The 14031-nt window shown below is 39.9% G+C and overlaps 1 protein-coding gene across 1 annotated transcript in view; it reads left to right on the top strand.

The window, feature by feature from the left end:
* Arhgap42 (Rho GTPase activating protein 42) overlaps nt 1-13107 on the top strand; it is a 255666-nt gene extending 242559 nt beyond the window's left edge. The window contains exons 20-24 of the mRNA XM_021171512.3: nt 1020-1403; nt 1776-1932; nt 3963-4025; nt 9420-9499; nt 9980-13107. Coding sequence (XP_021027171.1) covers nt 1020-1403; nt 1776-1932; nt 3963-4025; nt 9420-9499; nt 9980-10068 — 773 coding nt within the window. The 3' untranslated portion in view covers nt 10069-13107. The remainder of the gene's footprint in view (nt 1-1019; nt 1404-1775; nt 1933-3962; nt 4026-9419; nt 9500-9979) is intronic.
* The last annotated feature ends 924 nt before the right edge of the window (nt 13108-14031 follow it).

Below are 14031 nucleotides of genomic sequence, written 5' to 3'. Positions count from 1 at the left end.
TCATACTGAAAAGACATTTTCCAGCTTTCTTTCACATTATGTTCTTAAAGAATCAGCTCTTGGATGTCAGACTGTCCCAAAGAGCATAAGGAAATAAAAAGAAAGCCAATAGCACACAGGAAATCACTAACGTTTTCTGAGCTAAGCCTCTGGGTAGGGTGGACCACTGCTTGAGCCTATGACAGACATTAAAAAATGGTGATTCTCATTTGACCTCTTTCCTGCCAGGCCCCCAGTATTTCCTTGTGGTTCATATTTAATAGAAAATTGTCCAGTAAACTTTGACTTAGGTATATTTATAAGATTTAGTATAATGTCTCTGACTTTTGATACTTTTAGAAACATTAAAAAATAAGCCTAGTTAAATGTCAGAATAGACAGACATTGTACCATTGAGTTACACCCCAGTTCAACAACCAGTCTCTTTTCACTATATTCATAGTAGAAAAATGAAAAAAAAAATCTTTCCTTCCAAAGCTCGGAGCAACTTGTAATTTTCTGGTGAAATTCAATGGTGCCTTTGAATGACAGAGACCTTGTACCTTATTTATAACTCAGAGCCACCTGTGATCAGGAAAATAAAAAAGGCAAAAATAGGTCTCTAATAGAAATATGTCTTTTCCATTGAATTTTAAAAACTACAAAATATCATGAAGGGAGCCTATTTCTCTTACTTCTAAGTCCCGAGTCACAGGCAATTTTTGTTCAACTTTGAGTGAGTCCAAAAATGATTCAAAGATCTACATTTGTCCATGGGGCAGTTAGTTCACAGTGATGCATGAAAAAAACAACCATCCTAGAGAATGTATGGAAAGTCCCATTCACCACCATCAGAGGCGGACTTTAAAGCCTTTCTCTAGGACTGAGGAATAGTCTACCATGTCAGGTAAAGGCTCACCATGCCTTTGGAGTCAGATGCCCATGGAAGGCGTGATGGACAGGCTGCATGAGGGCTTTGGTGGTGCTGTTCTGTGTTAATGACTCATAGTTACCAGCACTGTTGTCTGTCTTCTCCTCAGGTGACTCCTACAGCAGCAGCCCAGACAGCACTCCCATGGGCAGCATAGAGTCACTCTCCTCTCACTCTTCTGAACAAAACAGCACCACAAAATCCACTGCCTGCCAGCCCAGGGAGAAGTCAGGAGGGATTCCCTGGATCACAGCCCCATCATCTTCCAATGGACAGAAAAGTCAGGGTCTCTGGACAACTAGTCCAGAATCAAGTTCTCGAGAAGATGCAACCAAAACAGATGTGGAGTCAGATTGCCAGAGTGTGGCCTCCATCACAAGCCCGGGGAATGTCTCTCCCCCCATAGACCTAGTCAAAAAAGGGCCCTATGGGCTCTCAGGACTGAAAAGATCCTCTGCTTCTTCCTCTCTCAGATCCATCTCTGCAGCTGAAGGTGAGCAAGCTAGAAGCCCATGCTAGATGGCACCGTCCCAGTGTTGCTGGCTGGCCCATTCAGGGTGACTAATCAGGGACTAGGTTAATGGGGAAACCACCTGAACTTGCCTGCTTTGTTCTTGAGCTTGGGTTTTCAAAATTCTCAACACTGTGACATTTCCCACTCTGAATCTTTCCATCTTTGTGAGGTGATGTCTTATAATTGCTGTAGATTTTGATCTTCGTAAGTGATGGACTGCTGTACCCAAATTACATTCTGTACCTTCCTGTTTCTTGAGGGAAAGGCAGCCTTTTGTTATGTACTGTGCTGTGTTTTTGCTATTATTTTGGCTAATAGCACTTTGCCTGTTTTCTTGGACTTTCTTTGTAGGAAACAAGAGCTACAGTGGATCCATTCAAAGCTTAACTTCTATAGGCTCCAAAGAGTCACCCAAAGCCATACCAAACCCAGAGCTGCCTCCAAAAATGTGCAGGAGGTTAAGGCTAGACACTGCCTCCAGCAATGGCTACCAGCGACCTGGCTCAGTGTGAGTTAGAATGTGTTTGTATTCACTGTGTCTCCTGATGGTGCAAAGGGATTGAGTCTGTACTAAAAGAATTTGGGGGTTCTATAGTTAAATGGTCCATCTATAGAGCTGGTAACTTCTGTAAGACTGTGTCTACTTCTATAAGGAAAGTAAAAGTTACTGTAGGCTTAGAGTATCACTAATCTCATGGGCTATTGCTTCAAAGGCTAGTCTACATTAAGATTCATGACTTAAAGAAGAGGGGGGGAGGGGAAGGGGGGAGAGAGAAGAGAGTTAAAGTTGTTATGGCATTTAAAACTAGGATCCTTTCTATTAAAACTTTGAACTCCCCCAATATGATTGCCCCCCACATGTGAGGGTTTTCTGCCTCCACAAGGTGAGAGACAGGGTCACAAAGGCAATCAGAAGAGGGCAGTTCTCATCAACACAGTGACCAGAGAATAAAGCTTGTAGAACATAGCACATAAATGGAAGCAGAAAAGAGGAAGGAGGGATGAATGAGAGCCCGAAGAAACAGGCTATTAAAATCCAACCAGGAAGCTCTTCTTCCTCTGCTTCCATGTTACTGGCAGTTGCTGAGCATTTTCAGTGTCTGTGAGCCCTCACTGGATGTCTTCCTATGTATGGTCTCCTCAAAAGGTCTGCAGTCTCATTGCCATCAAGATTGGCAATATGAGTGAGGCCTTCTTCAGAGACCAGAACAGATGTCTAAATGTTTAAGCTCCCTGGGTTCCCTGACTGTCAGGTTCCCTATGCAGTGTTCATCTGTCATATAAGGGTCTTCCTGACATTTTCATTATTTGTTGAAGGTTTAGTAAGGCATTTTAATTTCTAAGCTCATCTCCATAGAAATGGGCTCATAAATCGTTCTGGCCATAATTGTCTTTCTGTGTCTTTAGTTACAGAATGTGTCCAATGGCTCCTGCCAGTCTCCAGAAATCCAACTAGACTGCAAGTCTCTTTTCTTGGTGTTCAGTTAAAGTTGTTAAAAGAAATTAAAATTTAGATGAATAGTCAGAGGAGATGATAGAATATATACTTTATCCTTTAGGAGACAGAAAACCTGGGTTTTCTTTTGGGTGGTTATCTTCTGAGAGTTAGATGGGAAGTGGTCCTTAGAATTATCTGTTACAGTTCTGTCAAGAGTACTAATTAAAGTTTGGGACCAGTGAGATGGCTCAGTATATATAGGGGTTTGCCACCAAGCCTTAAGTACCTGAATTCTATCCCAAGGTATACATGGTGGAAGGAAAGAAACAGCTGCTAACAGTTGTCCTGCGACCTCTCCAAGCATGCAAAATGTTATTCAACTAATAATAATTTAATGGCTTAATTACAATGATTATAAAGAAGGTTATTTAAAGGCAAATTTAGAACCTCATTCATGGAATTCAAAGTTCTATGTGTTTATTTATCAAGTACTCATTAACTGTACTTGCTTCCATTGTTCTGTAGCCAGTAGCTCCATCTTGTCCTCCCCACTCTCCAACACACACTCTGTGACTACTCAAGATGCAAATCAACACATTCATTTAGTAGACATTTTTCAGAGTTTTTATCCTTTTTGCTTTATAGCAAACACAGTAAATAATATCCCTCTGCAGTCAGAAAGAACAACAGCTCCTCCTGTCACATCAACTGTGATTCTTCCCTGATGATTCATATGAGCCAATAGCATGCTTCCTGGTGGGAGCTGAGTGGGAGAGAATGTTCTCTCTGCTGAGACCTCTGTTTTTAGAGGTGAAAAAAGAGGACAGTAAGAGCCCAGGGAGCAAGGTCTACTACAGTCTCAGGCTCCGTGAGCCATCAACTACAGCTAGGACTCTTTCACATTAAAGCAGAAAGAAATTCCACTGTGGTTCCATTTTGGAGGGCAGTTCAAAACTGTTTTGTTTTGTTTGCACAATAGTTCTGAATATCCCATTGAACAGAATGCCTTTTCTGATTGACTTCAAAAAATATAAAAATGTTGTAATTCTCTAAATATTCTTTTTAAGATATTACTCAATACATTTAAAAATATTTTTCAGAGTGGCAGCAAAGGCTCAACTATTTGAAAATGCTGGGTCACCCAAGCCAGTTTCTTCTGGACGGTACGTTCTCAAAAGCATTTACATATTAACTAAATAAAATATCGGCGGCTGTGAGGGACTCCATTGTTCTGATACAACACAATTTGTGGCAGACCTGACCTCAGTTTTTCAGATAATGAAGTAAGCCTTGTCCAGTGGCCTTTCCCAGGAAGAGTATGTCTGCAAACAGCATTGTATCAGATTGTTACCATGATGCCTTTCTTCTAAAATGCTTGGAAAAGAATTCTAGCTGGACTGCAACTCAATTGAGGAGTGCTTGCCTGGCATACATAGGCCCTGGTTTGATCTTCAACTGACCATCAACCAGATGTGGTAGTGTGCATCTATAATCCTAGGACACAGGAGGTGAAGTCATGAGGCTCAGAAGTTGAGGATCATCTTTGGCTACATGGAAGGTTTCAGGCCAACCTGGGATACATGAGGTCCTGCTCTCACTCTTGTCCAAAAGAAGGATTGTAAACAAAATTTCTAAGAATGGAAATTACTGTAACTTGTCTCTTAGTACATGTCTAATGATAGTAAAATTTGGGCCAATGGTCAAAAACATATTTTTGACTTTTAAAAGTTATTGCTGCTCTAAAAGAATCTTCCAGAAAATGCTGTATAATATAGCACAGTATTGCAGAGCTAACTAGCCAAGGAGCCTCTGTTGTTTCTGGAAGGTACTTGGCTCTGTTTCCAGTCTTGTGAGTCTGCTCCTTGCTGCTTCTATCTCAAGTTCCAGTTTCCTCATTCTCTCCAAATTCCTCCAATCTGCAGAGGAGTTTGGTTATAATTTGAATAATGAAATTGCTTGGAGGTGGCCAGTTTTCCAAGGTTTTCTCGTTAGAAGAGGTACGTCATAAAAGCATATAAATGAGCTCACTTAGAGAACAAACCTGCCTCACCTCCTGATCCTTTCAGATATACTGGGGCATTTCTGAGCTACCACAACTGGATAGCTGCTGCTGCTGCTGTGTGTGTGTGTGTGTGTGTGTGTGTGTGTGTGTGTGTGTGTATGTGTGTGTGTATATGTCTTCTGGAGGTTACTCAACCAAAGCTTCTTGGTGTTAATTTTTAGTTATACTCATGCTGTTGTTTATTGCTTTTTTTTTTTTTTTTGGTCAATTTTACAAAAGTATATGAACTTCCCACCAAGCCTGTCTTAAGCTCACATAATCTCAGGCCATCATCTGTAGTTAGAGTCAAATTCATGTTCTTGCAAGTCATACCACAGAGCTTTAACAAAATAAGCCTGACCTGTCCACCTGTTCTTGGTAGGCTAATTAAAGAGACAGGTTATAGAGAAAAGCAGAAAGATAAGATTTATTCATTGTGGACACATTCGGGAAGAGGAACAAAGAGGCCTGGTGACATCCTCCAACAAGATCCTCTTTGTGGTGTGATAAAAGATTTGTGTTTGAAGAGAGGGCAAGAGATATATATGTATAACTAAGCAGTGCTGGTCAAGGAATAGCGTGCCCCATCATTGACTATCTCTTACAAGGTGGTCTACTAAGTTGTCAGAACTGTGTAAAATGTCTCCCAGGAGAAGGGCACCTCTGGGGATACTAGGCTTCTGCTTTTTTCACTGTCCTATATGAGTTTCTTGGAGGAATTCCAGTTCCTTGGGGGCCCCATTGTTTTAATAGTCTGACAACCAAAGGGAACACTAGTGTGTTCCCTTTAGGATACTTTGTGCCTGGATGATTATAGGCGCATGCTAGTTATTAAAGGTAACAATGACTTTCTTGGCAAAAGCATGAAATACAGTTCGCATGTTGGTTTTGGGTTTGTCTGGTTTGAATTCCTACATGGACTCATCATGCTACTTTTGTACAATAATTGTTGCACAGAATGAAATCCATGCCAGAATGATCACACATACCAGTCTAGGTATGCTTCCTTCCAGAAAAGGCACAGGATACTGAGCCACCATGCCACAACAAACATCACTTCCATTTCTTTGAGGTTCTTGTTGCTTTCTGGCCTCAGCGTAGAGAATTAACCTTATATTTCTACCTGTCTGTCCTGCAGAGGCTCTCAACCTATGAATTGCAACTCCTTTAACAGGGGTCACATATCAGATATTCTGCTTATCAGATATTCACATTATGATTCATAACAGTAGCAAAATTGAAGTTATGAAGTAGCAATGAAATAATTTTATCGTTGGAGGGGCGGGGGGGGGGGGAGGGGGTCACCACAGCATGAAGAATTGTATCTAAGCATTAGGAAGGTTAAGAGCCAATAGTGGAATTGCTCCACTAGATGGAGCCTTTCTATTATGAAGTGCTAAGTAGTCTTCATGTTCAGTAAAAACTGAACAGCAAGCCTATGTCACTTTCCATAAAAAGATTATTTAAGACCTTTCCTCCAGTGCACAAAATTCATGGCTGTTCAGCCTCTCATACATCATGTGTGGCATTTGCATAATACCTATTTATATCTGCCTTGATATAGCCATCATAGAATATGTAAAATATCTAACATATACATGTTTTGTAAACAGATATTATATCTGTCTTGACTAGGAAATGCTCATAAGAAAAAGATCTGTATGTTTTCAAGTCAGATACTTTTTTTTCTGAATATTTCAATGTGGTTGGTTGAACATGTGTTTGAGGAGGAGCCTAAGGATATAGAGGCTGGCCAGGACTATAATTATAAAGATAACCCATGAGCTTTAGCAAAGCAAGCTATTAGGGAAATCAGAGGGCTGTTCCATGATAAAGACACACTTAGATGTTTAATAATCAGCCTATGCATTTGTAATAATTCTGTATATTCTAAAGCTGAAATCAACTTCAAATGGGCTTCAGCAGAGATGTCTAGGCTCCCTTCATCGACCAATCCAAGTACCTATGGACTGTGTTCTTAATTTTTACTGAGACATATACACTGTAGATCACACATCACTCTCAGGGACAGATTACCCTCATTACTGAACATCATTTGTAGTGCTGCATAGTTATGCATTTCAGATGTCTATGTTTTCTATGTAAAAGGAAGATCATAATTCTGCACTTACAAAAATGACTGTGAATATATACAATAACATTTCTGAAATGAATAGCTGATGCCTTGGAGGCAGTCTCTACTTCAATTATAACTATTATAGTTATGATTATTGAGTTAGTTGTATGAAATATTCAAGCTCCTAATGTTTGTGTTTTTTAATTTGAAACACATTAGACTCTTCTGGTGTCCTTTTGTTCTGTTGAATGAAACTAAATTCCACATGAGACCCTTTCCCTGACTAATCTTCCCCATACCTGCTGGGTGTTCCTTCTAAGGAGCTCAGAGAGAGAACCCTGTTGTGGACACTGAGAGCTGACAGAGTGAGTGGAAGCAGGGGATGTCAAGACATCATTTTAGTGGATGTCCTTGATCCAGACAGCAAACAAACAAACAGACAAACTAAAATACAGCTTTGCCTCTAAGAACCATGTGGGTTCTGGCTGCCACAAAGATCCATAAAGATGTAAACAAATCACTCATGTGGCTTTTTACAGCCTGAGGAAGGGAGAGTTGACCACTCTTGGTGGAATGGTGGGACTCAGGAGGACCCAAAACTTGTCAGTAGGACTTTTCAGGGCTGTGATCAACGTGGACACATGCTTGAAGAACACAAGTAATAGGTAGGAAGAGAAGGATGCCAAGCATCGGAGGATAAGGTGAGACAGTTGCCAACAGATGCTGGGAGAAGAGAGTATGGGATTCTATGGAGCAGTGAAACCCGTAACGAGTAGTGGCTATGTATATAGGGAGGTGCCAGAGCTTAAAGAGTGAAAAAGAAAGAGTAGCAGTAGTCTTGGCAAAGTGTTTTCACTTTTGAACCTGGCAACAGAGATCAATGGAGAATGGTGGGGAGAAAGCCTGACCTGCAGTAGTAGAAGTTGCGACGAACATCAAGATCACTAGAACACCATTGAAGGTTCTGATGACTGTGGGATTGCTCTCTGCTTGCTATGGAGATAATAGGATAGTAGGTGATCAGAACAGGAAGCTGAGAGGTTGTAGGGTACCAGGGAAGCCATCAAGTTAATAAAGGCAGAAACGTCCTTGTTTGGGCATTGCTGGTAGAAGACATGGAGGGTGGAGTCAGGGGTATGGCAAGTCTTTTGGGATATAATTGAATGTGGCAGAGGAGAGGGGACTTGTCTGGTGACTTCCTCCCTGACCAGCATTGGTTGATGGAGCTTTAGTGTGGACTCTGGTGTTTTTAAACTAGACTTCATACAAAAGCCCCAACTTCTGGCTGCTCTTAAGACAGAGGTTCTGCCTGCACAGAGCATTTGGTGATGGCTGTAGAAGTTTGCTGTTGTTGCCTTTAAGAGGTGACATGAATACCTTTGTGGGTTGCAAAGCATCCATTGGCATCCATCATCACCCACACAATGAGGTGACAGATACCGGGTTTTCATCAGCAACCTCTACTGTTATTCTTCTAATATCACATGTACGCAATGTATTTACTGTATCTTCTAAGTATAAGGTAACCTGAAAATTAAAGTGGGGGAAAAAACCAAAACCACAACAAAAGCAAAAACAAAACCACAGCAAAAGGAGCATGATCAGCAGCTTCCTAACAAACCACAGCATACTTTTGTTGTCATTTTTCAAGACTAGGGTCTTCTTTGTAGCTCTGGCCATTGAGGAACTTGCTCTATAGTCCATGCTGGCTTCAGTCTCACAGAGATCTCCCTGCCTCTGCCTCCGGGGTGCTAGAAATAAAGGCATGTACCACCACTGCCCAGCCAGATGACAGCATATTTAAACGACCCTCTGCTGCTGGTTACCAGTTGTGTTGCCTCCTTAGGATGTGTTGTGTAGAAACACAAAAAGAGTTTCCAATGTGTCAGTGATGCACAGGATGTGATCTGGTCACAACGGGATCACACACTGTTTGTGAAGAATACATTGATGTGGACTCATTTGTACTTGTCTTTATGTTAACATTAATTAAGAGTAGTTTTAGCGGGCTGGAGAAATGTCTCAGAGGTTAAGAGCACTGCCTGCTCTTCCAGAGGTTCTGAGTTCAATTCCTAGCAACCACATGGTGGCTCACAACCATCCTTAATGAGATCTGATGCCCTCTTCTGGTGCTGTCTGAGGACAGCTACAGTGTACTTACATATAGTAAATAAATAAATCTTATTATTTTTTTTTTTTTTAGAAAAGGAAGTGTAGTTTTAGCAACTTGATGTGCCAGGTTGCATATTGAGAGTGCCCTCCCTTTTTATGAGGAGACAAGAGGACTGGGGTAGGGTAAGGTGAGAGGAAGGGACAGGGAGGAGGGAGCAAGGGGAAGCTGCTCTCATAATATAAAGTAAATAAATAAATTAGTTTTTAAAAGTAGTTTTAGCTATATTAGAATTGAATGTTATTTTTATAAACTGCTTTATCTTTCAGCCAAGCCAAAGCCATGTACTCCTGCAAAGCAGAACACAGCCATGAGCTGTCCTTCCCCCAGGGGGCCATTTTTTCCAATGGTGAGTATCTCTGTCATTTACTTACTTAAGTGACTCATTTGGGGGAGCATAAAGGAATGTTAGCACAGTAAGACAAGGTTCAGATTCCATCCCAAACCCAAGTTCTCAGAACTGTCTCAGTGAACACATCTTTCTAGATCCCAGCCTCTGTCATGGGAGCCTTTACTCACAAGACATACAGGGTAGTGCACTCCTGAAGTTGGCAAGAAGGACCACTAGTTTGAGGATAGCCAGAGCGACATAATGAGTCTTACAAGGCTAGCCTGGCAAGAATATCATGTTTACAAAAGTATACAGAATGAGACTATTTTAGACAAATATAATTTGTCTAATTGATTGTGTGAGTACAAAGAACTTTCCAATTTCAGAGAGACAATAAGAACATGAGTGTATAAATTATTAGCTGATGGTTTAGTTTGCAGTACTTATTTGAAGCTAGTGTCATCAGAGTAACATTTATTTGTCTCTTTCTTTGACCAGTACACCCGTCGGTGGAGCCAGGGTGGCTAAAGGCAACTTATGAAGGCAGAACAGGACTAGTCCCTGAAAACTACGTTGTCTTCCTCTAATAGTATTAGTGGATGGCAGTATCTTCATGGTATCCATGGTAACACATAATAAGTGCTATAATTTTATCTGACACAGATATGAGGGACCAGCCACTAAAAGAAACATCTATGTGTCTCAACTTTTTCACCAGCAGACTTTGTAGCTCCCATGACGGAAAGAGAAACATAAATATTTGCATCATAGCCATTCTTTTGGCTGTTTTCTTACTTTTAAAATATGCTTGTTTATTTTTGAATAAGAAGTGATTTTCAACAGTCTACTCTCTCTAGCAGTTGCAGAATTTTAGATCCTGAGCTCAATTCTGCATACCCAAAATATGGAAGTCAGAAATCTGCTGTACCCATGTTAAGATCTGTTCCTTATTGCCTGATAGTCTCTGGGGAACCTTGAAATCATTACTTTAAAAATGTAATTTAAATTGTTCATTTATTATTTTTGTTCTTTTTAAATATACTGTTTTTATGTGTGATTATTTTGCTGGTCCTAAACATTTCAAGAAAATCAGTCTTTGTTTTATCATAACTATATTTTATTTGTTTTCTAAAATGATAGTATCTGAAAGCAATAGTGTATATGATGTCTGTAAAGTAAGCGAGTGTAAGTCAAACACTGATTCTACCATAAGCAGTCCATCCAGAATATTAGATGGCTTCTCTGGCTTCTGAGCAAAAGTCAAAGAAATAAGTCTATAAAGCCTGTAAGTAAATAATTTGTTGCAGGCTAGATTTGACTTGTGAAGCACAGATGAATAACCCTTCCTTTAGAAGTCATGTACACCTATCTTGAGACTTTTATAAAATTTTCTATTAAAACACACGTGTTAATAAATCACATGTGCATATTTTTTGCTTCCTATCAGTATTGTGACATTATAGTGACCATTGTGGGTGAACTGTAAGGATGTGGTGTAACATGCAGCCTGCCCACTTGAAATGCCTCCAAGTATTTTAATGATGGGGAAGTTTGGGCTTCGGATGCTCTTGTATAAATGATAAAAGCATTGTTTGCAAATCTGAATTGGGAAATTATGCCTTCTAAACTTTTTTTAGTGGAAACAGGAAACAAACACCAAAGTACTCGATTCTTAGACCACAAAGTCTGCTTTTTTAAAAAGATTTATTTATTTATATAAATGTTTTGTCTGCATGTGTGTAAGTGTACTACATGTATGCCTTTTACCCATGAAAGTCAGAAAAGGGAGGTAGATAGCCTTGAACTGGAGTTACAGAGGCTACTGAGTTACAAATAGGACTTCAAATTGGGTCCTCTGGGAGAGCAACAAGTACTTCTAACCACTGAGTTATCTCTCTAGCCCCAGACCACAGAGTTTAAAAGCAAACAAGCCATCATGGTTAACAGGAGTGAGATTTACAAGGTTTTCTTCTATGGCATTCAGCCATAGCCTTTCCTATGAATTCCACTGAATTATAGACCTCATACAGTAGAGAGGTACTTAGTCTCCATTATTATGTTATCAACAAAGGGTTCTATATCAGCCACTTCTTCTATTATAACATATTTCAGTAATTTCAACATAAAATTCCTATGAATATCTACAATCACAAAAAGCCTTTCTTCCCCATAGCCTAAAAGGTTGTCTCACCAGAGCCTCTCCATGTGGCCTTGTTATCTAACTGACTTCTTCAATGTTTTCTCTAGTTCATATACACTCAGGTGTCTAAAGAGCTTACATGTTATAGCCTAGGGTCTCAGTTCATTCTTCATTACATCAAAATTTCTAGGGAAAATAAGCAGAGTATACATACAATGTTATGCATCAGTATATCTATGATTTTAAATGAAATAAGATAATGGATTAGAGTTAATGTGTAGAGAGTAACAGTTGACAGACAGATGCATCCAGAAATTACAGGAGCGAACTGAATGCAATGGGTGTCTCATAAAGACAATGACATGATAGGTAACTGATAAAAGTTTGGCTCCTTCTTTTTCTTTCCTCCTTATTCTAGTCCTTGTACACTGCAGTGAGGTATTGCTAAACTCCTTGGTCAAGGTAGAGCCTGATGTTTTTTAGTATATTAATAACATTCCTGTCTCTGGTAACCATTTTCTGAGACAAAAGGTAGCTTTTATAATGCACCAGTAGCCTGACTACGTGGCTTTCTGTTGAAGCCCTTTGTCATTAACCTCTTGCATAGTGTTAGATCAGAACCCCTAAAGAGAAGCTGGTTTGCTCTCAAAGACCAGCTTGACAGTAAAGATTCAATATCTTCGTCCACTGCTGATGCACAAAGAAATCCCAACTTTTCCTTTTATTTTAATGTAGATCCCAGCATTCCTGACTCCCAGTTGTCTGTGAGCTAAACCAACAGATGCTTACTGGGGACTTAGAGCTTAGTAGGACATGGGTATGAAAGCCAGCTCTGCTTTCTGATGGTGAGATCTACTCTGTGTCATTATTTGTTGAAGTTCCTTCCCTGAAACAAGACATAAACATGCTGGTTCATGTTGCACTTGTGCTTGCGATTTAACCTTTTAGAATTTTTTTCTTCATGTTAATTATATATGTAAGGAAACCATGATGATATATGGGAGAGAGGCTAAGGGTACTTTCTTCCTGAATTAAGTACCCTAAAGATGAAGTATGCAGGAGCACTACAAAAAATGAAGATGTGTGTTCTGGAGTACATGGAAGGTGTGCTGGACAGGAGAGCATTGCGGTGATGGAAGAGTCATGTCTCAAACTGTGATACTATTCATGACATGAAGAACTTACCTGTGAGACAGTGGGATGAACTGTCATATGTACACCCTGAAAGCTGCAATATACATCCAAATAAATGCCTATAGTTTGATCAATGTGAGGACGTCTTGGGGGTTGATGTAATTCCCTTGGGTGTTCTCTGCAAGTATCCTTGGGTTTGCAACACTGTTGTATTTGGCAGGTGATTTTTGACCTATTCTGCCATCCCACTTCATTTGGTTCATACAAGTTAGTCATTCAACTGAACAATTTTCCTAATGTATTGTGTGTCAGTATCTGAAAAGTACAATAAACTTTCAATCTCTCCAGTGTCCATGCAGTGTGAAGAAGCATTATCTCCCTGCTTGCTGGTGTGATTCATTGTGTTATAGGTAGGACTGAAATATTCACCAATAGCCCCATTGTGGAAAGACTTTGTCAGAGAGATAGTGGGTTAAAGATATAAAAGATATACTTTATATTTCTGTTAATCCCCAACTACTGAGACACCAAGTAGTGACAATAAAAATGCATGAGACGTCCTCCATTTTCTCTTTTGTAGTTACGCTTCCATATGGTGCCTGCCTTCAGAATATGAACTAGGTCGAGAATACATGAAATCTCTCTGTGCTTCTGTGAAGATTCCTTGCTGCTAACTTCTCTCCCAACCTCACATCCTTCTCTTCCACAGACGCTAATTAGAATAGTTGCTCAGACCTCAGATCAGAACAGTAATTGATAGTGCAGCCGGAGCATGCTTTATCTAAAAAGGCCCGAGTCTTTCAGATTGTGGAATATTGTGGATAAATAAGATGCCTTATGTTCTAACAGATATTCTAAAATATGCAATGATTGCAGGGATGAGACAGCTCAAATCAAGAAATTCCTTTCCGGTTCTTATATTTGCTATATGTAGCTTAAAAGACCATTCAAGCAGTATTTTTAATATGTACAGAGGCAAGTTTCACAGGCTGGAATTTTCCAGTTGTAGAATCATACAAGTGCTCAAAATACTGTAGGTTTCGGGTTTGTGGATGAGAGGCTTTCCTCTGTACCATGTTTGTGCTAAGGGTGCTTTAGCAGCTAGAGCTTGATATGATGTATTGTCCAGTTTATCAAATAATACCAGAAGCACTCCACATTAGGAACAGAATCTGTCTTTTGAATTCACATCACATTTCTTACTGATAGCTCTTATCATGACCTCATGTCACTGTGTGAGACTTTGTGAATCATCTCTTAGTAAAGACAAAAACAG

Source organism: Mus caroli, unplaced genomic scaffold (assembly GCF_978045245.1).
Source record: "Mus caroli unplaced genomic scaffold, Mus_caroli_1 scaffold_11, whole genome shotgun sequence".
In the NCBI taxonomy this organism is placed as follows: Eukaryota; Metazoa; Chordata; class Mammalia; order Rodentia; family Muridae; genus Mus; species Mus caroli.
Note: the sequence above shows the minus strand (reverse complement) of the source record. Positions and strands in the feature narration are given on the sequence as shown.